This window comes from Triturus cristatus, chromosome 12 (genome assembly GCF_964204655.1).
Source record: "Triturus cristatus chromosome 12, aTriCri1.1, whole genome shotgun sequence".
NCBI classification, from domain to species: domain Eukaryota; kingdom Metazoa; phylum Chordata; class Amphibia; order Caudata; family Salamandridae; genus Triturus; species Triturus cristatus.
The window spans coordinates 220,442,671-220,468,558 of record NC_140595.1 but is presented as its reverse complement, the minus strand read 5'-3'; the positions used below and the strand labels follow the sequence as shown (position 1 = coordinate 220,468,558).

General features: G+C 44.9%; 1 protein-coding gene across 2 annotated transcripts in view; it reads left to right on the top strand.

Moving 5' to 3' along the window:
* Positions 1–25,888, top strand: part of LOC146775742 (uncharacterized) — a 194,690-nt gene that overhangs the window by 86,139 nt on the left and 82,663 nt on the right. Inside the window, exon 4 of one of the 2 annotated variants that reach the window (XM_085637456.1) lies at positions 12,954–13,112. The exons of the other annotated variant lie outside the window; for it this stretch is intronic. Within the exon in view, the coding sequence (XP_085493582.1) occupies positions 12,954–13,112 (159 nt within the window). The remainder of the gene's footprint in view (positions 1–12,953; positions 13,113–25,888) is intronic. 2 annotated transcript variants of the gene reach the window in all.

The following is a 25,888-nucleotide window of genomic DNA, read 5'->3' as shown; positions in this document are numbered from 1 at the left end:
GTAGAAGGCTTACACAACTCTCTCTTTTGCAAAATTAAGGAGTACTATGTCAAACCTGTAAAAAACAAAGCTAATAGAGTCCCTAAGCCAGCCAAATGGTATAACGAACAATGTAGAAAATCACGATTAACCCTGGGCGAAGCTATCAAGGGGGGGCAATCTATTCTAATCCAGGCCGCTAGAAAGAATTATAAAACAAGTATATCAAAGGCCAAAAAAGATTGGGATGAACATCACTGGACGGAGCTAAAGGCAGCCAGTGATAGTAGGGACTCCCGGTTATTCTGGCATATTGTTAGATGGGGTAAAACAGGTCTTCCAGAGCCCCCAAATAACAATGTGCCTGAAGAGGAATGGATAAAAATTTTCAAAAATCAGTATGCCGCCCCAAATAATAATAGTGATAGCACGGCTGAGGACCTTAGGTTAGACCTTCCCAAAGTGAATCTCTTCGATATAGATGAAATCGTGACGGCATTGAACACGGTTGCCCGTGGCCGTGCGCCTGGTCTCGACGGTGTCCCAGCAGACTTATTTGTAAATGATAAGGATCGTTGGTGCCAGTATATTCTCCTTCTTATCAACGCTATTGCCCTCGGTGCTACGGTCCCAAAAACTTGGCAGGGTGCAGTCATTATCCCAATTTTCAAGAAAGGCGATCGATCCCTGCCAGGCAATTATAGGCCAATAAGCCTTATTGATACCATCCAGAAGGTCGTGGGACGTGTGATTGTCAACAGGCTCCTGGAATGGGTGGATGAGACCAATGCTCTCTCACAATTCCAGGCTGGCTTCCGACGGTCCACAAGTACGGTGGACCAGGCATTCCGCTTTACTTTAATTCAATGGAAGACAGTGACGCTGGGCAAAGGCAGCTTGTATGCTGCCTTTGTCGATCTACGGGCCGCATTTGACCTCGTTCCCCGTTCTAAGCTATGGCTGGTATTAAATAAACAGGGACTTCCAAGCGATTTATTGTCTTTGATTATGAGATTGCACGAATCTAACTATGCCAGAATCCAGTGGGGAGGACACGGCTCGGTAACCTCGGACTTTCCTGTCGAAAGGGGAGTGCGGCAGGGTTGCTCGATGGCTCCTGTTCTATTCACCCTATACATTAATGATGTTGTAGCCCGAATGACTTCTGCCCAAGTGGACGCCCCTTTTTTAGCTGGGACCAAAATTCCCATTTTAATGTTCGCTGATGACACGCTCATCCTATCTAAGACTCCAAGTGGACTCCAGCGTGCCTTATCCATCTTTGATGAATTTTGTAGGGAATATGGATTAGAAATTAACACTACCAAAACAAAGTTAATGACATTCAATCCTCATTGTAGCTTCAAAACAAAAATCATTTTGAATGATCGCCCGTTGGAAGTAGTAAACACCTTCACATATTTGGGCATGCATATTTCCACCGAGCAAAATTGGCGACATCACACTGATTTAGCTACACTTAGGCACAGACAATTGGCAGGTGCCATTTCCTCAGAACATAGAAAATCATTGACCAAACCTATAAAACCAGTTTTACAGGTGTACGAAGCTAAAGCTATAGGCTCCGCCTTATATGGTGCAGAGCTTTGGGGCTTTGAGAAGGTTGCTGCCCTCCAAATTTCAGAAAATAAATTTTTAAGGGCAATAACAGGTTTACCTAAAAGTACCCCATTGTTGCCCCTTAATTATGATCTGGGCCGAAAAGCAATCTCGGATTTGGCACAACTGCGCCCTATTCTGTATTGGCGCAGGATATGGTCAACTCCTGCCCTTTCTCACTATGTAGAGGGTTTTCTAGATATCATAAGGTCAGATGCTTTCCATAAAATAGATTGGCTAAAGGCACTTAGGACATCTCTGTGTAATCTTGGCTTGCGCACACTTTGGGATGATCCGGCGGGAGCATCTTTTCCATCTAAAATTGCCATAAAGAATATATATTGGGAGTCGGTTGCAAGACGGAACTGGAGCAGTTCGTGTGCTGGTTCCATGACTGCAGACTTTCTTGAGGTTAAGATGTATCCCTGTCTGGAACCATATTGGGACATTATAACGAGGCCCCTGGAAAGAAAGCTCCTTTTCCAACTGAGAGTAGGCGCTCTTCCCCTCAAATCTTTGACATCTAAATGGGCAGGGGGTTTATGTGATGGATGTCCTGCCTGTGGTGCAGACAGGGAGACTATTGGACACTTTTTATTTGTCTGCAGGTTTTACGCGGCTCCAAGGCGTTACTGGTTGTCTCCGATGTGCAAAAATTTAGGAACAACTAGTGGCAGTGTGGCCTTGCGTATAATACGTACTAATACTTTGCCATGGATCACAGTGGCCACTGCTAAATATTTAGGCTGGGCGTGGACAATCAGGCAGAGATTGCTAGTCATTTGACTACTCTCGTGATTTAGGAGAGACTGCTAGTCTTCTGATTATTCTCTCTAATGTTTTATCTTTTTTTTAAAAAAACCCTTTTTTAACTCTTTATCCTCGATGAATTATATGTTATGGCGATGTACATGACATATGTATGCTTTGTATATATCGATTCCAATTTAATCTCTTTTTATTCTGTATGAATTTTTTATTGTAAATGTTTTTGCTTTTATGAATAATATTCGAATAAAGCATACTTTGACTTGACTTGACTTGACTTGACAATTGATGAACAGAAAGATGGACAATGTAAACATTCACCCCCAGTCACAAGGATCTGGGCTTAATCCATCATTTTTTTACTCAAAACACCACCCCAGTTTGGACCCAGCCATATGCAAATTGGTCTTGACCCTGTTCCTTGTGGGAACAGTCCAGCCCGAACTGCCAAGCCAGGTCCTCCCTGGACCGGAAACAAGTATCCTTGGACCGGTTTCACTGCATCACACTTCATCAGCCAGGCTAGCTTCAATCCAGTGGTGTAGTGAGCATGGGACCCACGTCTGGGCATACCCTTACCACTTAGGGTGACATATGCAAAAGAACGAATTGATGGACAAAATGCTGGACAATGCAAACATTCACCCCCAGTCACAAGGATCTGGGTTTAATCCATCATTTGTTTGCTCACCACACCACCCCAGTTTGGACCCAGCCATATGCATATCAGTCTTGACCCTGTTCCCTGTGGGGAATAGTCCAGCCCGAACTGCCAAGCCATGTCCTCCCTGGACTGGAAACAAGCATCTTTGCATATGGCCAGGTCTAAACTGGGGTGGCATGGTCCATCAATTGTGTGTCTTTTGTTATGAATTTTAGAGACTGTACAAGAATGATGCAATTTGCGGTTTAGTTAAATTTTATATTTTAGCAATTTGGCCTGACCTATGGAATCACATGCCGTACAAAATGTTTTATTCTCAGTACAGAATCTTTTTTAATTGCAGAATCTCATGAATTGTCTTTTCTTCTCATTTTTATCTCTTCTATTGTGACTGTTTAAAAAAAAAAACTTTCATCTGTCAAACCTTTATGGTTATATATAACAATTCCTCGTTCTTTAAGATTCTCCAGCTGCTGGAACCAGAAAGGAGGAATAGACTCCAATTTCTTGGTGCAATATATTCCCTTTATTTAGTTCTTGTGCGATGCCGCCGTGGCGTGTTTCGGCCTATGCAGGCGTTGATCACATGACGCGTCTACAAGTCCTCCCCTTATTTAAGGACCAAGTGCTAAAACAACATGGAAGACAGACTATTGTTCTAACTCCCACTTTACACAATGCAAACAGCAGCAAAAATGTGTACATTTGATTGGAATTTGGAACAGCAATTAGATGCCTTTGTACGACATGTATAAATATAACTATATGAATACAATAAATATTCCACACATATATTTTAAGAACATCTTATCTTAAAAGGCATAAAAAGACATAAAAAGCGCTAAAAAAAACATTGAATCATTGTGGCCATTTAATACAAGCCTATGCTATGTCTTATGTCCGTAATATGTTCACTAATTGCCAAGAGTCATCTAATGTACCACCTTTTATATATATTACCTACTGGCGGCTGCCAGTAGGTAGTTATAGTTAGGACCTTACTTCTATTCCCCGGAGTGGGGTCAGAGCCTTTAGGTAGCCCCCGTTGCTCCGCCTTGTGGGCTTTTAAGACGAAAATATAATCCCAAATTCTGCAACAAACTGTATCTGCTAAAGGCATAGAGTTAACATGTAAATTAACAACAGACCATTGAGGAAGATAAATTTTTTGCAGTCCATTAAACAAAAATTCCAAGATGTTATAGGTGCACAGAATGTATGTAATAAACTAGCTCTGTTTTTTGACATGGTTTGTGCAGTGGGGGTTAGGCCAGATTCACTATTCCAAAGGAAATGGAGAAAGGGTCTATTACTGGGTAGCATTGCAAACGACCTTGGGCACACAGCTGCAGAGTTCTCTAAGTAAAGCATTCGGATTGTGTCCGAAAAATGGGGAGCATGAACTTTAGTGCCAGCATTTAGCCATGGATAGCCCTTATGCCAAGAATTTCCTCCAGTATGGCAGCATTTTATCATGGTGCCTCCGTAAGCCAATATTTACCTCGAGTAGGTCAGGACAAGAGTAACACGCTCACACATACTCTGTCACTCATTCATGACCACTTACAATCATTCACTCACATTCTCATGGCACTCATTCTTACTCCTTGTCATTTGTTTGCACTCACTCCTCACTCTCACTCTTTCACTCAGTTGCACTCACTGTCACTCACTACCTCAGTCACTTATTCTCATTTGCTTTCACTCACATGCACCTGCACACAATCATGCTCACACATTCAACATACACATGCTCTCACTCACACTCGCACACACTCAGCATTTGTGACATATACTTTATTACATACCTTCAGATGTCAGCACCATTACTCAGCTGCTGAGCTCCATTGACCCCCAGGACAGCATCACAGCTACCTCACACCTCAAGCACTTTAAAAAGAAACTAAGGGGCATATGTACAAGGGGTGAACACAGCCTTAGCGGCACTTTTCAGACGGTTTTGCGTGGAGATTTTTATTGCTGTATATACAAGCTGTCGCTAACCTCTGTTAGTGGCAGTTTTCCGGCTAAAAAGTCCATTCTAAAGATTGCCACTTCTGTTAGCGATAATGACATGCAAGGGAGGCGTTCCCATGCAAAAACGGCCGCTAACCCCACTTCGCGATATTTACAAGGGGATTGAACTTCGGAGGACCAAAAAAATGGCCGCTAACTGCAGTTAGAAGCAGTTGTTTAAAACAGAAAATAGCTGGTTTTAAAAATGGAGATAACACTTGGGGCCTCTTTTCAGCAGGTTTTGGTGCTGGACAGCGCTGCAACCAATGTTGCTGCGCTGCCCTGCGACAAAACTACAGGGCAGGACTGCGCACGATCATGAAAAGTGTTACACCGAAGCGACAAGACAGCGTTGCAACACTTTTTACTACCCCCTTCTGCAAAACCACGGATGCGCTGTATTCACCGGATAGCCCTCCATGACGCAAGTAATGACAGATACGTCTAGAATCCTGACGTATCTGTCTGCGCTAAAGTCACACATTGCTGCAGTCGTGTCACAACCATGATGCAACTCCAGCAATGCATGGGGCCAGCCTATCCCTGTGGCACTGCGTCACCCTTACGCCTGCCATTAGGTAGGCGTAAGGTACGGACGCAGTGCCGTTCTTGAGGGGTGTTAGCGCAGTTGGAGATCCATTGGTGGTGGTTGCTGCGATGTCATCGTCTGTAAGCGTAGGCGGAGTGGTGGTGCTGAGGGAGTTGAGGAGACGTTCTTCGATGGTCTTGGTCCAGCTGCGAGGGGGGACGATGATGGCAGTGGTGTACTGTGGGCATGGTGAAGACGTGATGTATACAATGATGGTCAGTCCAGGAGAGTCCGGTAGTGTGGCTGAAGTTGAAGTTTCCACTGGTCGAGGAGACGTGCTCGACCGTGTGTCCTGCAGTGTGGCTTGCTGCGGTGACTAGCTGCTGGAGTCTGATGTTGGGGAGCTTCCCCAGGAGGGGTTGGTGTTCTGGTCACTGGGGTTATCCAGGTGCAATTTGAGTTCACCGAGAAGGATGTCGTTGGTGGATGGGAGAGCCTGGGGTGCAATGAGGTCCATAATGGTATCGGAAAATGAGGCTCCATGGCACGGGGGGCCTGCAGATGAGGGTGTCGCAGATGATGGGCTTGGGGTTGGTCCGGATCTGGAAGTTGAGGTGTTTCATGGTCACTCTTTGGTAATTAGAGTGCGTGGTCAGTCGGAGTGTGCTTCTGTAGGTGATAGCAATGCCTCCTCCTGGACAGTCGGGTTGGTCCTTGTAGGTGATTCAGTAGCTGTCAATGCTGGTGATGGCAATGTCCAGTCTGGAGCAGAGGATGGTCTTGGCAGGCGATGTGGCCTCCAGGGTTGACGGCGAGGAGGGTGCTGGCCTCGTAGCAGTGTAGTGTCGGAGAAAAGGGTCTTTGGTGCTGAGCGCGGTCCAGGGGCAGACGTACCCAGACGGGCTTGCCTTGGCTTGCCTTTGGCACGGGAGATGTCCATTACAACGCAGGCATTACATCGTAATGCCTTTACAACTCTACTTCAACAACGCAGGTGCTTTTACATCACATTCCATTACAATGCATTGTGAGGTCAGTAATAGGGTATTTTTAAGTTTTAGGGTGGGTATGGGTTTCGTGTGTCGGAGATGAAAATTGAGGTGTATCATGTGGTAACATTTTAAATTTGGGGTGTGTTTTGGGGTAAATTATGAAAATTGGGGTGTGCATTTGGGTCAGATGTGATTTTTAGGGTGTGTTTTGGGGGCTCAAAGATGAATTTTAGGGCCCAGGGTTTGTTTTGGGTTGCAAGGGTTAGTTTTAGGGTTGTAGTTACTGAAGTGGGAATAATAATTGTTACATCTCCGCTATCCAACACCTACCTACTGTTGCAATATGCGTAGTATCAGTATGCATTGTAATGGAATACGATGTAATGAAATGCGTCGTAACTTCATACATATCTTTGGCACACCAGTGGTACGCCCGCTGCTCATGGCCACACAGTGGCCGCCATTGAGAAGTGCTGCGGGGGAGACTGGACAGCTGGGAGGTGGGAAACGCCAGAAAGAATACTGGATAGGGACTGGACGGTGGGGGGGTGTGTGTGAGCGGGTGTTTAAATATTTAAATGAGAGAAATCTTACCTTGTCTTCGTTGCTCCTGCTCTCCTGAGTCTGCTTCCAGGAAGAGGAAGTAGGCTGCCAAGCCCCCTCCCCTAAGCCAATCATAACGCTGGAATGTGGCGTTTGGATTGGTCATTGGCGCTGGGACAAGGCGTTTGGCCAGGGGCTGGAGGGGTGGACATGTTCTCCATGCAGGCTGTAATGCAGCCTGCATTGTAAACAGGACAGTGCGCATGGCGGCTTTGGGCGGCCTGAGCGGGCCGACCAAACAGTCACTGTGCACTTGAGTGGGCATGCCACTCCGCCCCTGCCCTTCCCTGCTCTGTGAGTGGAGCAGCCCTAAGCAAAGGCCACATGGCACGATTACATCAGGAAGTTATCATAATGTGATGATCTTTCCTCTTCTTGTACTGCTTGAAAGTAGTGGGGTGACGCTCTTCAGCCATTGCTGATGAGCTGCCACTGGGGGTGCGTCATCTACAGGTGCTCAGCCTGGGGACTCGCCCCCAGGGCTCTTCAGCTACGCGTCCCGCCTTCTCCTTAGCTTGACATTGACACAGTGGCGCAATCCGCAGCACTCTCTCCAAATCTGTGACTCAGCCAGCAGGAGCCTCAGCCAGACGGGATTTCACAAGCCTGGGTACAGCAGTCACCGCCAAGTCCGCTGGAGAACCCCCCGATGCAGGTGATGCAATAGGGTGCCCTTATGCGTGAAGTTGCAGTGCTCCCGCCACACAAGTTCGGTGCAGCTCAGGGGCCTCACCCTCCACAGCGTCCAGCCAACGCAACATCATCTTGCCTGTGATGCAGAGAGGCACCGCCCACCATTGGTGATCCCCCCGTGTACCCCGGTGTAGTGGTGGATTGTAGTATGCATTGCAGACCTCCCTACGTTGGTGCGCAAGGGCGCCGCTACCATTCACAGCTCCATGGGTCTCAAGGCGGTCTTCTCACACAGGTCAGAAACGTGTCTCCATGCAACCTGCCGGACTTCCCCACCAGGTACGGGTGATCGCTGCACCTCAATGTCTACTGACACGGCTCATCGACTCCACAGCACCTCCATATCCCACTCCAGGCTCCAAACGCAGGCCCAACGAGGCATCCAGGCTCCAGACGCAGGTCCAGTGAGGCATCCAGGCTCCAGACGCAGGTCCAGTGAGGCATCCAGGCTCCAGACAAAGGTCCAGCAAGACATCCAGGCTCCAGTTGCAGGTCCGCCAGGCATCCATGCTCCAGATGCAGGTCCAGCGAGGCATCCAGGCTCCAGGCGCAGGTCCTGCGAGGCATCCAGACTCTCATCCTGGTCATCCTGGATGTTGAGTGGCTTGAGGGGGTTGTTGATGTGTGCTGCACTTAGCCCTGGCTCCTCCATTCTGCATTTCATTGTTTTTTTGCCTATTTTCTATTGGAGGTCGACTGATAGGCTATTTTTTCCATTAGAAGCAAAAAAAACTCATGTTGGGCTAATTAACGTGCTTTTTTTTGCTCCTAATGGGCCTTTTCATTGGTTTTCACCCGCTAGCGCCAGAATTCCTATCGCCATCACGTTAATGTTAGCTGCAGTTTTCACCGCCGATCCCTGAAGCTATCGCCATGTAGTGACAGCTTGTAAATACGTAGTTAACATGGCGATGGTTTTCAGCGGTACGCAGTGGTAAGAAAGCTGATATAGACTCAATTTTGGCAACACATACGTTCAACAGCGAGAAGGGAACTGTATCCCATATGCCACATAAAACGTACTTATCCCTAATTTGGTTACATTTCTAGCGGCTTAATTTGCTAGCCCCATGAAATCTGGTGTTTATCGTAATTCATTAAAAAATTTAATTTGAGATTTATTCGATTTTTGTCCCATTAACTAAACACAAGAATCGGTTATTGGCTACCCCAAAATAATGGCTTTAGTTTTCTTAAGATTTATATAATTTTCCCTTTTAGATATGTCCAGGTCAAATAAAGGGCGCTGCCGTCGTATAGGAGTGGTCTGATCTAGAACCAGTCAGTTAGATGACCATAAAAATACAGATTTAAAAAATACTTCGTACATCATATATTTTTTCAGATTCAGAGATTATTAAGAAAATGTCACACATCAATTAAGACGGATTTAAGACACCATTAAATATAATTTATGTATACATTCATCGGGGTATGCTAACACAGAAGCATTATTATTGCTTCAAGATCAAAAATAAAGACGCAAGGTGCTAAAATGTAGCCCCGCAGTAAACCATGTTCTTGCCTGACATTTCTTTGTATCAGCAGTGCTTTCGCTAAGTCATACTTGCACCAAGGCATTCTCGTGAAATCCTTTGATTCGCCAGACAAGGCTGGGACCTGTTTTACACACAAGTAGCTTTTTCCATTGTCCTCTCCTGTCCTTATCAAATGTGGCGCTAGAGTGTACGTATTGCGTACTCTGAATTCAAGATTTTGGGGCATATTTATAAGGAAATGGTGCGGCACTGTGCGGCGCTGCAGCACATTTTGCATCATTTCAAAAACGTAGGCATGCGCTGTATTTACAATAATAGCGTCAACAGACTCCCTTGCACCATAGTGCAAGGGTGCCTGCAATGCAGGCGTGATTGTTTACACATGGGTGATTGTTTATGTGCGGGAAGGTGTCCCTTCCTGCACATAAACAATTAATAATGGTGATTTGCCTCTTCTATCTGTGCTGCATTCTGCAGCACACATAGAAGTAGCAAATCGCCTTTATTTAATGATTGTTTTTGTGCCGGAAGGACACCTTCCTGCACATAATCAATCATTATTGGCAGAATGCAGCACACATAGGAAAAGCAAAAACGAGGGGAGATAAAAGTATTTCTCCTGGTTGCACCAATCCAATGCCATCTTTTGCATGCCGTTAGTTTTTGGTGCTGCCTCAGATTTACAGATCCTTGTAAATCTGGGGCAGCATAAAAAATCAAAGGGGGTTGCGGTGGAATGCCCCAAGCAACATCCATTGCATGCTCCTTTCAGTCAAAAATCTGTGTGAAAGAGTACCATTTTTACAAAGCAGCGTTAAGTCATGCAAAGTGGATTAACATCGCTTTGTAAATATAGTGCAGGGCTTTGCACCACCTGAACGACAAAAAAAGTGAATGTCCAGTAGCGCAATACCCTTGTCAATATCCCCCTTTTTTCCCCTTTTCTTCCCCTGTAGTTGTCACAGAAGAGTTAGGAGCCCATCTATATCCTGATGAAGATATCACATGAGTAATGAGGAATGGTTTAGATTGTGCGTTGTGAGTGTGCGCAAATAATCTATCTTTAATTTACAGACATGACCCACAAATGCATGACAAAATAGAACTCCACTGGTTTCTTGGTCCAGCCAGCAACCTACATTACTATATGTTGCCAAACAATATTTAAACAGGGACCCTCACTATCTTTTGGTGCCTGGGGAGCTGTTGCCGTGTTCTGCGAAAAAGAAGACCACACTCCCCAGCAGCCTTGGCCAGAGACGTAACGCTGCATTCAGGCGCCGGAGCACTATAAATTCATCGGAGGTGTCCCGCAGCGTGGGACCCTCACTTTCTGTTGCTGCCTGGGAGTCTTTGCTGTGTTTTGTTGGGGAGAAAGACTCCACTTCCCAGCAGCCTTGGCATAAATATATAGAACAGCTCGATTTTTGACTCTTTTGCGAGACATGGTTACTAGAACCACTGTGCACACAAGGGTTTAAAACCTTTTTTAAAAATGCCCTGACGGCATAGGAGGCCAACGAGAGGATTGGTCATATGGGTAAAAATCACGCTAGATACAAACATACATGTTTATATAATTTCGACTTTCATGACATACTCGGAATTAACATATCTATTAATGATGGAAATCCATCACATCTTTTTAATATTTATATTAGGCCGCAGACAGTAAGTACTGAATCAGAGATTGTAAGGTCCTTGCACAGCATTTTAAAATCTATAGATCCTGGTGTTAGTATTGTCGTAGGAGGAGACCTCAAGTATAACGACATGGCAAAAAATCGAGTGTTTTAAAATAGATAGGGAAAGAGAAGGTAGCGATCACTATCCCTTTTGCCTGGAACGGAAGTATGAGTGGAGTACAAATGGTTGGCTCAGATTCCCTGTGTAATCAATCAATGATATAGAATAACCGTAGATCACTTAAATGGCCCCAGGAAGCGAATGACTCAGATACTATGACTAACATCTACAATACTTTTTCTGAGGTTCTCGAGCTAAACTACAAAAGCTGCCCTACACCAGCTTTGAATGTTACCACCCATTAAACTCCTATTTCCGAGCGAAGACCACTTTTAACAAACGCTCCAGCTAGAGCTTGATTGTATTAATTAATGTTGCCTCTTTTGATTGTTATATGGCCTGTGATTGCACTTCATTCAAACTTTAGTCAAACTGTGTTATGCATGAATCCCATCTTCAGACATGGCGGACCATTTAGGTTTTTGTCTCTGGCTGCGCATTTGTACGTTTTTCTGTGTGTAATCCGACTTAGAGGAGTACTCTATGTAACTTTTTTTCCAAGCTTGCTGTACTGGTTTCAGAACAATGTACTGTGGGGCAGATTTATGTTTCCTGGCGCATCCCTGCAAATCAGCAGGGATGCGCCAGGAAAGATGCGTCACGCAAGTTTACTCTTGCGCCACCACAGATGCGCTGCATTTACAATGCAGCGCATCATGGCGCAAGGATAAACAGATGCGTGACGCATCTGATGGCATAAGGGCAGCGCATTGCTGGAGTCGTGTCGCAAGCACAACGCAACTCCAGCAATGCTCAGGGGCTGCCCATACCGAACATGCTGCGTCATGCCTTACGCCTGCTTCAAGCAGGCGCAGGGTTTTGACGCAGCAGCGTTGGAAAAGTGACTCAGTGAAATCTTGTAGATTTCACTGCGTCACATTTCTGAGGCTTTTTCGGACGGAACGCCCACCCTGCATACATTAAACCTGACGCCGGTTTAATGTAGCGCAGGGCTTTACAACGTGACGCAACTCCCTAGATGCGTCACGTTGTAAATAAGGCGCAACATGGCGCATGGTTTATGCCGCCGCTGCGTCAGAGAAGTGACGCAACGGTGGCGTAAATGTCTCGCAAGGGGCTTGTAAATCTGCCCCTGTATTTTTTTACTTGTTTTAGGGTCACTTTATTGGCCTATGGCCGAAATAAAGTATTTATTACTTACTTACGATTTAAACAGTAAAATCGGGCTACTGCCTTTTTGTGATTAGACATAAATATCTGTAGTTCCACACTGGACAATGATGACCATAGGAATCTGCCGGTCAATGCTGCATAACTGAAACTAAGGGGCAGATTTATAATAACTGGCGCATCCCTGCATATCAGCAGGGATGTGCCAGTTATTGTGCGCCACAGCTCCGCCACCATGGATGCGCCGCATTTACAATGCGGCGCACCATAGGGCAAAAACGGCACAGATGCGTGACGCATCTGTGCCGTAAAAGTGGCGCATTGCTGGAGTTGCGTCGCAAGCGCGACGCAGCTCCAGCAATGCTTTGGGGGGACCTATCTTCACAATGCTGTGTCAATCCTTACGCCTGCTTCAAGCAGGCGCAGGGTTTTGACGCAGCATGGGCTCAAAAGTGACTGAGTGAAATCTTGTCGATTTCACTCAGCCACTTTTAGGAGCAACGGAGCAACGGCGGCATAAATGAGGCGCAAGGGCCTCATAAATCTGCCCCATAGAGTCATCTAATGCTATTTCTCCCAGAAATGCATCAGTGCTGTTTTTCTAGCGGATCTGTGCATCAATATGGCTATTTATATGATTTCTGTCTCATCAGGCGTTCCTACACCTCCTAAAGAAGGCTGCGAAGGACAACACCCAGGCTGGTATGAGCTGCAGCAAAGCAGCCCTGATCAACATGTCCACCATAGGTTCATCCATCGGCTTGTTTGAACTATTTGAAGTCTTACCCGTAATCTCCTATCGTTGTAGCAAGGTAAGGCAAGCATGCTGCATTCTATACACAAATTTATAGCGTCCAGTTCCAGTAACTATATATATTTATGACTGCTGTGTAACGGAACCATCCTCTCTGTTGCCCTTCCACAAGGTTCTCTGGAATGGCAGCATTTCCATTGTGAAAGGGTTTTTTAATGTTGCACTGGCTCCTTGGCAAAGCCAGCCTGGCTTTGTGTGGAGCAGATTTACAAGGAACTGATGCATCTGCATAGATGCGTCAGTTTTCTTGCATCAGTGGCGAATGTTCTTGCACCACTATGGATGCGCTGTATTTCCAATACAGTGCTCCACGGCGCAAGGATTAACTTCGGACGCATCTGTTGGCACGAAAGTGATGCATTGCTGGAGCTGTTCATGAAAGTGACGCAACTCCAGCAATGCGCCACAACAGAAGGGTGAGTCCCATTCAAAAAGTCCTGCGTCATTCCTTACACCTGGTCTGAGCAGGCGTAGGGATCTTGACGCTGTGAAGGCGTAGAGTTACGCAGTGAAATCATGTAGATTTCACTGCGTCAGTTCTATATGGCAGGTATTGTGTTTTTTTCTAAAGAGCTGCATACCACTTTCTGGAACCCGCAGAAAGCTCAAGTGCGATACAGAAAGAATAGGACAAGTCCTCAGTATAGTGTCTGCCTGAGTGAGTCCTTATTACAATACAGTAGATGTTCAGTGAGGTCATTTGTGACCTGAATATGTTGCAGGTGTCTGACCAGCAAGATATAACATAGTAGGTTGCAGGTGGGCACTTAAGTAATCAATCAAGTAATCAGAGAGGTAAGACTTCGAAAACACCAGATAGATCGATGAAGTGTGTTTTCTGAGAAGAGTGGAGGAATGCTCGAACACTTCGAAGCATTCAAGAATAGATGTTGGCTTAGGTTCAGAGGGTGGTATTTCAAAAAAAATGTCAGAGCACAGTGTTACGCCAAAATTGGTAAAGCCGCGCTCCAACATTTTTTGAGCGCAGGGATGTGCCGTATTTACAAAAATATGATGCACCCCGGCATTTCCCCTAGCGCCATCGCAGGCAGCCTTGTTGCAAGGGTGCCTGCGCTGCAGGGCCGATCGTTTATGTGCAGGATTGGACATTTTACCGCACATAAACAATCTTGAAAGGCGATTTGCTGTTTCTATGTGTTCTGCAGAATGCAGCACACATAGAAAGAGCAAAATACGAGGAGAAATTAATAATTTCTGTTTGTATCGCCATCCAAGGACCAGGTTTTACCTCGGCTTAGTTTTTTGCGCATAAATATTGTAAATATGGGGCAGTGTCAAAAAGCAATGGGTGTTGCAGCAAAACGCCCACTGCAACACCCATTGCACGCACCTTTCACGCTTAGTGAAACGTAAATAGGGGACTTATTTACAAGGCGACATTTAACCACGTTAAGTGGCTTAACGCTGCTTTGAAAATAAGGAGGGGATTTCGCCACCAGAACGTCACGTTCTAGTGGCAATATCTCCTTGCAAATATGCCCCAGAGTTTATTTTGGGGGTGGAGTGCACTTCCAGACTTTGTTCACTAGTACAAAGGAGGATATCCAGTGTTTCACTCCGGGATACAGGAAGTGCAGCTGTGTTGTTACCAATTAGATGTTAAAAGGCGCTGGTGACAAGGTTGAGCTTTGGGATACAGTGCACTTTATTTTGTCAGTTCCTGAAAGGAAATTGTCCAGTTTAACTTGATGTGTACTATTTAGAGGAAATGTGCACACCATAAGAGTGCAGTTCCACTAGTATCTGTTGGACAGACAGTCTGCCCAGTCTCTTGATCGATGGTGTCACTTGGCTTACAGTGAACTATAAAAAGATTGGGCCCATGACAGCATTGTTCGTTATCAGCTTTGGTGTATTTATTTGTTGTACTTGCAGTGTTTTAACCCCTTTGCTGCGGCGGGAATTCTGCCGCAGCGCTGGGGGGGGGTTTGGGGGCAGCGCGGTGGCGCTTTGCTCATGACGGAGCCACTCCGTCATGAGCCACGGTTGTGCTCATGACGGAGTGGTTCCGTCATGACTCCGCCCACTGCGCTAATCGCCCGCACAGGCGGGGAATTAGCGCCGCGTGGGCGGAGCGGCCGCCAACGGCCGCGGCATGACGGAACCACTCCGTCATGAGCACACGGCGACCGTGGCTCATGACGGAGTGGTTCCGTCATGAGCAGGGGAGGGGTTAAGTTGATGATTTGCAATGATATTGATAAATCAGGCAAAAATAAAGTACCTTGAATGGCGCCAAAGGAATCAGAGAAATCCAGTAAAATCAGGGATTAGAGAAAGCCCTGATCAAGTATATTGAGGAGTTCATCCCTAATATTTAGCACAGTCGTCATACTGTGATTCACCTTGGTCTAAACTCTGACTGGAAATTACTCAATAAACCATTTAGAATAGGTCCAGTAGTGAGAGGCATTATTTAGCCTGGTGATGATTAGTGTAGGAGCTTTAAATCTAGGATTGACATGCTTAAGGGGCCTAAGATATTATGCCTACTCAGCTCATTAATAGTAAACTCACAAAAGAGGGCTTTGTAACTCTTGATAACAAGATTGGTTACGAGTTATTAGAGCAATGATAGAAATGACCACCCCGAGAACATCGATATTATGTGTGAAGAAGGACATGAAGTTATCACAGAGATATTTCAACAGTAGTTAAAGGCTAGAGACTGAGTTGTGAGTGACAACATCTTTAAATATAGAGCAGTTCTTTAAACGAGTTCTTTACCTCAGTGATGTAGACTTTGAATTATTTCTTTTTTTGCCTTCCTACAAACTAGTTTATAGCCTCTGGATTGCACATATCATGCTTGCTATGTGGTCAGATATATTTGTATGGATGGATGGTCACGAATCAGGGGATGTTTGTAATCATTGCTAACTTCCTTTTAATAAAGAAATCGACTTAAAAGTGATCTGTCCAAGAAAGCTGCCGTAACTCCGAGGGTACATTTAGCAGTTAGGAAAAACAGTGGATTGATAGTGTGACATCTTAGTGACTTGGTTCAGTACCAACAAATTTAAACTAAAAATGTCCATACATTCAAGGAGAGCATTATAAGAGTCCCTTGCCTGATTATCAAATCTCCAAGATTAAAAGGTATATTAGAGATAGTTAATACGTTTTGAGAAAGGGCTAGCAGGTGAAAAAGGGAAGCATTGGGGCATGTTTCAGGGTGATAGCAGGTAAAAGAACAAGAAAGGAATGGGGAAGGCATGTGATACATTTAATGGGATGATATTCAGATGACATCTATGATATGTATCTACTTGATTGATCCAGATTAATATGTTGTTAACCGAAGCAAATCTATCCCTGCTTGTGCCCTATTCTACCTAAGGAAGTTGTAGTTAGGTGGCAGGTGACAGCCTGTTTCAGGTGCCAAAACGTCAGTGAATCATTACACAGTATTGGAAAAAATATGACATTTTTCACTGCAGATCTGACAATAAAGAATATGTGCACAGGTGCAATTGCTGGAGTAGAAATGTAGTGTGGAGCATTATTGAAAGTGATTAGGGTATGACTAGATAGCACACTCTGGGCAGTTAAAGGGGTTATGTCACAGAGAGAGTAATAAATGCAAGAAAGATCAATATAGGGCTTGGTCAAGTTGGCAGTTGTCAAGAGATAGTCATCAGGCTCACCTTCATGATCGCTGGGCAACAAGGAAGCTGAATTTAAAACTGGACATCCGAGATACTATGGATGGCAGATAACACAAACATTTAGTGTGAGGACAATCTGGCTGTTGATAAATGTTGAGTTTTAGTGATGAACAGAAAGCCAGCTACAGGATTGGGCATAACATTGGGTACAGCTACAATGATGGTAGTGGCAAGAACAATATTTTCAGAAGCTTCTGTGAGCTGAACTGCAGCCTGCATAGATCTCCAGCATGGGGAAGCCCAGCACTGACTGCATGAAGGGCAGATGAATATCATGCTATGGTCTTTTTTTTTGGATCCCCTGGCACTGCACCAGTAAACTGATGGAAACCCATCCTTTCCATGATAGTACAAAGTGAACCGTTTCTAAATGTGGGTAGCCCCAGAGAAGGGGCAGATAAAAGAAATTGTTTCATACTTACACAGGTTTGTTCTGTTCCCCTAATCCAAGGTAAAGGTTCTGTGGTATCTCTCTTAACATAATCTTGCAGTGGTGTAACTATAAAAGCCAAAACCTAATATCCATTGTCTGCAAGTGACTGTCATTCCCATCAAAGTGCACATCACTTCTATGATCTGCACGTGTCTTTCTCCTGCAGTTGTGTTTATTCCTAGATAACAAACAGGGAGGAGCCAAAGTTATAATTTATCATTTGAAAGTTTATGTCCCTTTTTAGCCAATTCACTAAGACGACATAGACCGTCAACTTTGCTTTGGTCTAATGCTGGGGTGTTTAACATTTTCTGTAATAATAGCTTATGTCCAATGGAAATCATCCGAGCTAATAATATTGTTAGAGCTGTGACCACCTTAGAAAAGATTATATTAGTCGCAACCATATGCAAGATTACCAGCAGTGATCAACTCCGTTCATCAGGCATGATTGCCAGCAGTAATATAAAAAGGGCTTTGTCAATGTGGAGGCCCATTAGGTGGGTTATACATAGCAGCCATAAGCTGCAATGCACTTGGCACCAAGGTACTATTATTAGTAATAGGTCTCCCAACAGCACATACTTTATCACTGAAATGTCAGATTTGAATATAGTTAGAAACAGGGAACCCTAATTGGCAGAGGTTTGCACCTTTGTCCAAGTAGGGACTCTTGCTTTAAGTCAGGGTAAGGGAGTTACACACTTTAGATAACCCATGCTCACCCTCTTTGTAACTTGGCACGAGCAGACAGGCTTATCCCCAATGTGAACAATCAATGTGTACCCAAACACACAGTAACACAGTGAAAATACCACAAATGGACACCACACCAGTTTAGAAAAATAAAAGTATCTTTATCTAAACGACCAAAACGACAAAAAACCAACATACAGGTATCAAGATATACTTTTAGGACAGATATTTCAAAAATAGAACGTGTCGAAACAAAATAGCTCCACCTGGGGCTATTACGACTTTATGACTGACAAAAATCCAAAGTACGGCGCCGACCGCGAGATGCGCTGCGTCGGGCATGGAGTCGCAAAGACTCCCAAACAACAGTACCTTGGAAACTAAGTCTATGGATGATGCACAGCGTCATGGAGGTGAGGCGTTGTTGCCGAGGAGAAGCCAGTTCCCTGGTTGTCACGGGGGGGAGGTGAGATGTTGAGTCTGTAAAGAGGCGAGGCGTTGAATCCAGGTCAGGGGAAGTTAGGCCATGTCGGTAAGGAGGCATCGGTTCCAGTGAGACGATGCGAAGTCGGAGAGTTTGTGAAGTCACCCTCATCGGTTATCGGCTCTGCAATAACATGATTCTGGCGCTGGCAGCAACGGCGTTGGTGCTAGCACTGGCGTCCTGAAGGCCGATAACTGCAGGCATCAAAGGGCGTGGGAGCTGCGGTGCAGGTGGGGCGGTGCATCGTGCACTTCACGAACTATGCCCTCGGTACAGGTCGCGGCATCACTTGCGGCATTGCTGATGGCGGTGGACTTGTTTTTCTTGCTTTGCAGCACCAACCACACAATTCTCAGGGCCCAGGAACTGGAATTGGCGCCCATTTGAATGCAGGAGTCCACAGAAGAGTCCAGGTGCTGGTCAGTGGCTTGCAGGTGAAGTCTTTGTGTCCCTGAAATTTCAGAACAGGAGGGCAGCACACACAGACACTTGGAGATTCTTCTTCAGGAAGGTTCACAGCAAAGTTCCAGTCTTTGTCCTCTCCTTGGCAGAAGCAGCAACTGCAGGCTAACCCAAGAAATCACACACAGCAAAGGGGGGTATTCCTCCTTACAGCTCTCCACCTCTTCTCCTTGATAGATGTTCCTCTTGAGTCCAGAAGGTATTTAATTCTCTGGGGTTTAAGGTCCAATACTTCTACCCCACTTTTTCTATGTTATATTTGTGGCAAGGGTCTCTAAGCCCAGTCCAAACCAGTTCTGTCCCCTCTGGTGCATCATGACCATAGGAGGTGGAGACAGCATTGGGCAAAGAAGACACAATCTATTCATGTGTAAGTCAAACTCCTCGCACCACCTTAACTGCAGCCAATGTCTATTGAGCCCAGCTATGAGTCACCCAGGAAAGGCAGGACACACCTCAACCCCCCTTGTGGCTGTCTACAGTGAATGCACATCCCCAGCTCCTCTCACTCAAAAACCAGACAGTCAATGCACAAAACAGCAGAGGCACACAGAATGGTTAAACAAGAAAATGCCTACTTTCTAAAAGTGCACAACAAGCCCCTATCTAGCTACCGGTTCTTGGGCTTACCCCTTTCTAGTTTACTTTCTAAAAGTGGCATTTTCAAACGCAAAATTTAAAAACCATCTCTACCAAAAGAAGTGTTATTAAATTCTGAGTTCCAAGAGCCTAAACTCCATTTTTCCGTCTTGTCCCAATGGAAAGTCATACCAGTTAAATGTTACACAGCAGCTTTCCATGTTAGCCTTTAGGACAGATAGCCTTTCAATAATGAAAAACGAAATTGGCAGTATTTCACTATTAGGACATGTAAAACACACCAGCACATGTCCTACCTTTCACATACACTGCACCCTGCCCATGGGGGTACCTTGGGCCTACCTGAGGGGTGCCTTACATGTAAGAAAAGGGAAAAGTAGGGCCTGGCAAGTGGGTGTACTTGCCAGGTCGACATTGCAGTTTACAACTGCTTGGACAGACACTGCAGTGGGAGGTCTGATATACATTTACAGGGCTACTCCTGTGGGTGGCACAAGCAGTGTTGCAGGCCCACTAGTAGCATTTGAAGTACAGGCCCTGAACACCCACAGTACACTGTACTAGGGAATAACCAGTAAATTAAATATGCCAATCATGAATAAACAATCCTAATCACAATTTACACAGAGCACATATGCACTTTAGCACTTATCAACAGTGGTAAAGTGCCCAGAGTCCTAAAGCCAACAGAAATAGGTCAGAAAAAATCGGAGGAAGAAGCAAAAAACCTGGGAATATCCCTGCAAAAAGGCCATTTCCAACAAACATATTTTGGTAATTCAACCATTTTTCTCCAAAATCGGTTTATGAGATCTAAATATACACATTTGTATCTTAATTACATGTTTTTCAGTTTTGGTATAAATTTAATAGTTCAACTAAAAGCTTCAAATGTTGTACGGCTGGGCTGCACACAGGAGAGCTACCTACAGGAAGCTGTAAAGCTACCAGTAGCTATCAAGAGAAGCCTGATCTAATGAACCAGAAGCAATCCACAAAGCATACACATATTGAACCATTGTTGATCTTTCAGGGAAGACAAGGATAGTCATATCCTTTTTGAGATCTTTTTAAAAGATGGACGGTGACTGTAAATCCCTGTGGGAAGTGACACCACATCAGCTGGCCCCCGGAAAATGTGAATCGGCTATCCCATGTAAAGAAATAGAGAAAAAGGGTATAGCAAAGTTGTACAACCATAAACACAGCATTGACTGAACTGTAAGACAAAATATTCACATGCTTAGGTGCAACTAGAAAACTAAGTATCCTTATCGCATTATTAGTTCTAAGATCGTGCAGAAATCTCTCTATGTCTTTACCTCGCTTTTTTATTGGGAGAATGGTAGTACTGCACATGCTCACAGTGAGCACTAAAATCCCTTGCTTTATTGGGACAGACATGAAAGGTCAAATTCCTTTTTCTGCTTCAGGTCATAATGGATATTGAGAAATACATAGGGTCTAACCCATGAGAACGGGACCAACATTGTTTGCAATTCCAGACCATAAAGAAGGCACGTCATAAATGTGAAAGAAGACAGACACTTGGGAAATGCCAATAGGAGTTTAACACATGCTTAATGAAAAAACGCACCAAGCAGCAAAACTATTCTAAGTGTGAGTTGCAATGTCAAGGGAACAGCCCTTCTGTGATTTGTTGGAGCACATAATGCTCCATTCAGTAATTGTTTACTCTACTTTTATACACTGTCTGCCATACACCAAGCAGAGGAAAGAACAAATGGTTAAATTGAAACTCAAGAAAGGCACTAACAGGCAGGGGATTAGCTCTTCTCATGGGAAGATTGCAAGAAGACCTTGAGAATAAGGTACCATAGGGTGCTGTAGGAAGCTGACCACTAAATCCTCATTTCTCGCCTTAAAATACCAATTTCAAAATGAGGCTAGGCTTACTTGAACAACAGGTGAAATGTGCAATGTACAGTAGTGAAATCCGAAATGGCTGCTAGTTTAAAATGCTTTTTAATATGCCTTAATGAAAAGGCTTATAATACTCTAAGCAGATTGAAAAATGATTGCCTGTGAGCTAATACAAGCAGATATAAAGGTTGTTTTCAGTCCCACTTGTTTCTCTGGGAGGTGAAAACTCACAACAACTTAATAGAGTGCAGTCTAACCATCTGAGTATGACAATCTCCATATTCGGGAGAGGTTGTGACCTAACGGCTAGAGCGGTCGACCTCAAAGGTCGACCTCAGAGCTGGGGCACTGTGTTTGAGTCTCGGCAGGGACACTCCACATCCTGTGGTTCTGGGCAAATCAGTTAATCTCCCCGTGCCTTACAAAAAAAAATGAATGAGTTTGTAACCGAACTGATGCTCATGTAAAGCACTCTGATACCTTTGAGTATAGTTCACGCTATATAAAACTCTCACCCCCCAATTTTTTTTATTTCTCTTTTTTTCATAATTGACATTATCATAGCAGTAGTATCAAGTGGATAAACATGGGCAACATTTTTATTTCTGCATGCACGTTGGATGATGCATTCGCTTAGTTGAATCAAAATGAAGAGGGTCATTACTATTGCCATTACTATTTCAAAAATCACCATTCCCCATTTCCCAAATAATCCAGTTATCAAGGACCAGACACGGCTCTAGTTAATTTTTAAACTGCGTTTTACTTTTGTGTAATTCCTTAATGCTACTCTTAATTTGATCTATCTGTTCAAGGATGCTGAGGGAAGTGTACGGTATATGTGTACAACATTCTGACCCTACTAGGGCACAAACCACCCTTTAGTCGCAATGGCATAGTCCAGAGTCCTTCTGTTCTGCAAAAACGTTGTTTTCTTGGGCCTAGCTGGTCAGTTCCCATGAATAAAGATATAGCTGTGGGATTGCATACACAACAGCAGAGAAACAAATTCGAGCAGAATCTATTTGTTTCACACTCCTTATGGCTTCTCCTTAGTCAATAAAAGACTCTGCAGAGTGTCTGATGGCAGAGATTAGCTTTCTTGCCACAAATGAAATGAGCATGTTCTGTTTGATAACATTTGTGAAATAAGAACCAGTGAAGGTATAGTCTCTACAACAGTCGCACTCAGTATGGCCCACAAAAAGGCTCCTGTTGGTTTACTCTCGATGTTCACAAAACAGTCCATGCTTTGACTTGGAAATATGTACACTGGCAGCCACGTAGTAACTGGTGGGATGGTAAAAATCCTCTATTTCGTATGTAGATAACAGGGAGGTGTATCCATAAACAGGCAGATGGTACCCATGATAGAGCAAGTCATGGCAAGTCTTATTTTTACTGAGGGGCACTCTGATCAAAGGCAACCCCACCCCAAGACATCGCCTGTCAAGTGAGTGCAAATCCAGTAGGAACAAAGATTCATTGTGAGGAGATATTACTCCAGCATCAAGCAGGAGTTGTTGTGGTAGAATGAACAGTGGCTTTATTGAAGGAGAGTTGCAGTACAGTTTGACTCTGACAGTGGCCCTTTCCAGATTCACAAGATATCCCAACAAGAGCCAGAATCTGAGATCAGTGGCAAATGGGGCAGGCCAGACCCATATGATCAATCCAACATACAAATAAGCACAGGCACATTGTGGCATCTGTATATAGTCCAACCATATGCCCTGACCTGTATCTCCACACTTTCTGGGTCTTTGCACAATTCTGCTTCGTACTGCAATTTTTTTCTAATTTTGGAGCCCTGTTCTTGTAACAAATCCTTTATAGAGGGGACATGAGAGAAGTTCGTCTATGCACCATACGCAGCAGCTTCACATGATCAAGATAGAGCAGCCTTTTAGCCACGCAATCAGCAAGGCATTCCCCCCAGACACTTCATCATCGGGGTAGCACACATAACTGTAATGCCGCATGGTAAAATCAAGGCGTTCAGGAAGTTCTGCACATATAAACCACTTTAATCAGTGTCCCGGCAGAAGTTAGAAAGTCCCTCTGCATCCAGAGAAGCCCAAAGTCATATGTGACTCCTAATACATATGTTGAGTTTGAATACAGTTACTCTTTCTTGCCAAGGATAGAAACTCAGGTTGAGGAAATTCGATTTTCGATCACGATCGCATTGAGCCGCCATTTTGTGCTCTGCCGCCATTTTGTGTTGCCCTCACTCAGGCAGCACGACGATCGAAGTCTTTTCTGCTTTTCCTGCAATATTGAGTTGAAATAGCCTTGTGCCTCTGTTTACGAAGCTGGTGTTAGAGACTGGCCGAGTACACTAATCCCTGTCTGGTTCCTCTAATCCCTGTCTTGACTATCTGTTGGTTCACACTATTCTCTCCTGACTTTATCTTATCTTCTGGCCTTCGCTGTCCTCCGCTTGTATTCTCTTGTTTCACAACTGTCCTCCAAAACACACGAACGTATCTCGCCACCTGCAAACAAGTTACAAACATGTTAATACCTTAACCTGTGGGAGGGATGGCAAACACTGTTGGGGGAGAGGTTTCTTAGAGTTACTCGATACCTTGTTTTCCAAATCTTTCTATTGGCTCTGACTTATTCTTGAACTGTTCTTATTGGTCCTCTATGAATGTCTTAGGTGTGTTCTTTGTTAATGTATATGTTATCTATGTACTATAAAAGATTGAGCGCCACGGAGTGAAGTGCCAGTCTCCTGAGAACATACCGTGTGTACTTCTAGGACAACTGTACAAGCTGCAGCTAATAAAATCTGATCTTTTACGCCGACAGAGTGTCCCCGTGTCTCTGTTAGCTGAAGCAGGAGAACCCAGGAGATTAAGGCGTACCCTGCGCCGCCAGGTCCAAAAAGGTTCTGGTTCTTCAAGGTGAAGGAAACAAACTCAGCAACCTGGGCAGAGTTCAAATTCAGTAAACAGCAGCTTTCAACAACTGGATGTACAGTACATACTGCATATCCAGCAACAAGCTCGCCTTCATCATTTCTTAAACATGATCCATCTACAAAATAGATCAGTTCACAATTTGGGATACCTGTATCTGTAAGATCAGTACGGGTCTTTGCCATATCTTCACTAGCTACAAAACAGCCATGGGGCTCTCCCTCTACCGAGGCGAGCATCTAGGATGATATGGGAGAAAACAACAACAGAATCTCATATCGCGGCAAACTGGCAGTGACAAGGTTTGTGGTCTTGGTAGTGAGCAGGATAAAAACAACAGTCAACCGCTACAATCCGGTAGAACTCAATACATGGGCCATAGTTATGAAGACCTGCGTCACATTTATGCCGCCGTTGTCACTTCTTGTGATGCTGCGGCGGCGTAAATAATGTGCCATGCTGTGTCATATTTACAAAGTGACGCATCTAGGCAGATGCGTCACTTCGTAATCCCCTGCACTACATTATACCTGCGTCAGGTATAATGTATGCAGATGCAGGGTGGGCGTTCCCCCACAAGAAATGGTCGTAGGAGTGGTACAGTGAAATCTATAAGATTTCACTGCGCTACTTCTAGGATGTCAATGGATCAAAACCTTACGCCTGCCTCATGGTAGGCATAAGGGTGACACAGGCCCTTTCACATGGGGCTTGCCCCATGTGAAACGACACATTGCTGGAGTTGCATGTGTTTTCAGACACACACCAGCAATGCGCCACTGACGTATCTGTCATCCCTTGCAACATGATGCATCATACAGTAAATATGACGCATCCATCATGTCGCAAGGAGGGCGCACTGAGAAGTGTTGCATCGCTGCTTTCACACAGCGATGCAACACTTCTCATAAATTAGAGGCTTCGCCACAGTGGGTAGCTGCGGCAACAGAGTAAAGACTTAAAGGCAGCCCTACCATATAGGGTCAAAAGTGAAAGAATTGCGTTGTATGGGCATTTCATAATCAGAGAGAACCAAAGCGGGTTTCAGAGCTTCCTTAAATGATTACAGCGGTCCACGGGTGTCCTTTTAAATGTAAGTTTGCAGGGGTTTTACTATAGTGGTGTACTGAATGTTAGACCTGGCACCTTGGCGTGAGTTTCCCTTCCACTTTTTGATGGTGTGCCTCGATTGTTTTGCTGGTGTTGTCCGCTCAGGGCACTGCGCCACGGCTAATCCGTGCCGCAGTGCAAGTGCTCCCTAGGTAAGGTGTACCTGTAATTGATGTCCATGATTGGGTTATTGGATTCACTGTCAGTCCCCAGTAAAGTGCACCAGGGGTGCCAGGGCTTGTGAATGCCAATGCTGCTGGTGGGCTTGCAGCGCTGGTTGCGCCACCCACGGAAGCGGCCTTGTAAAATGTGTCTAGGGTCTGCCACCGCAGACCCTGTGCGCGGTCCGGGACCGTCGCGCTGACTGCGCAAGTGCCCCCACTTGCCAGTCCCTAAACCTTCCCTTACCTACATATTAGCCACCCCTCTGGTAGGCCCAAGGGCAGGGTGCATTGTAGGCATAAGGTAAGACATGCCCTGGTGTGTGTG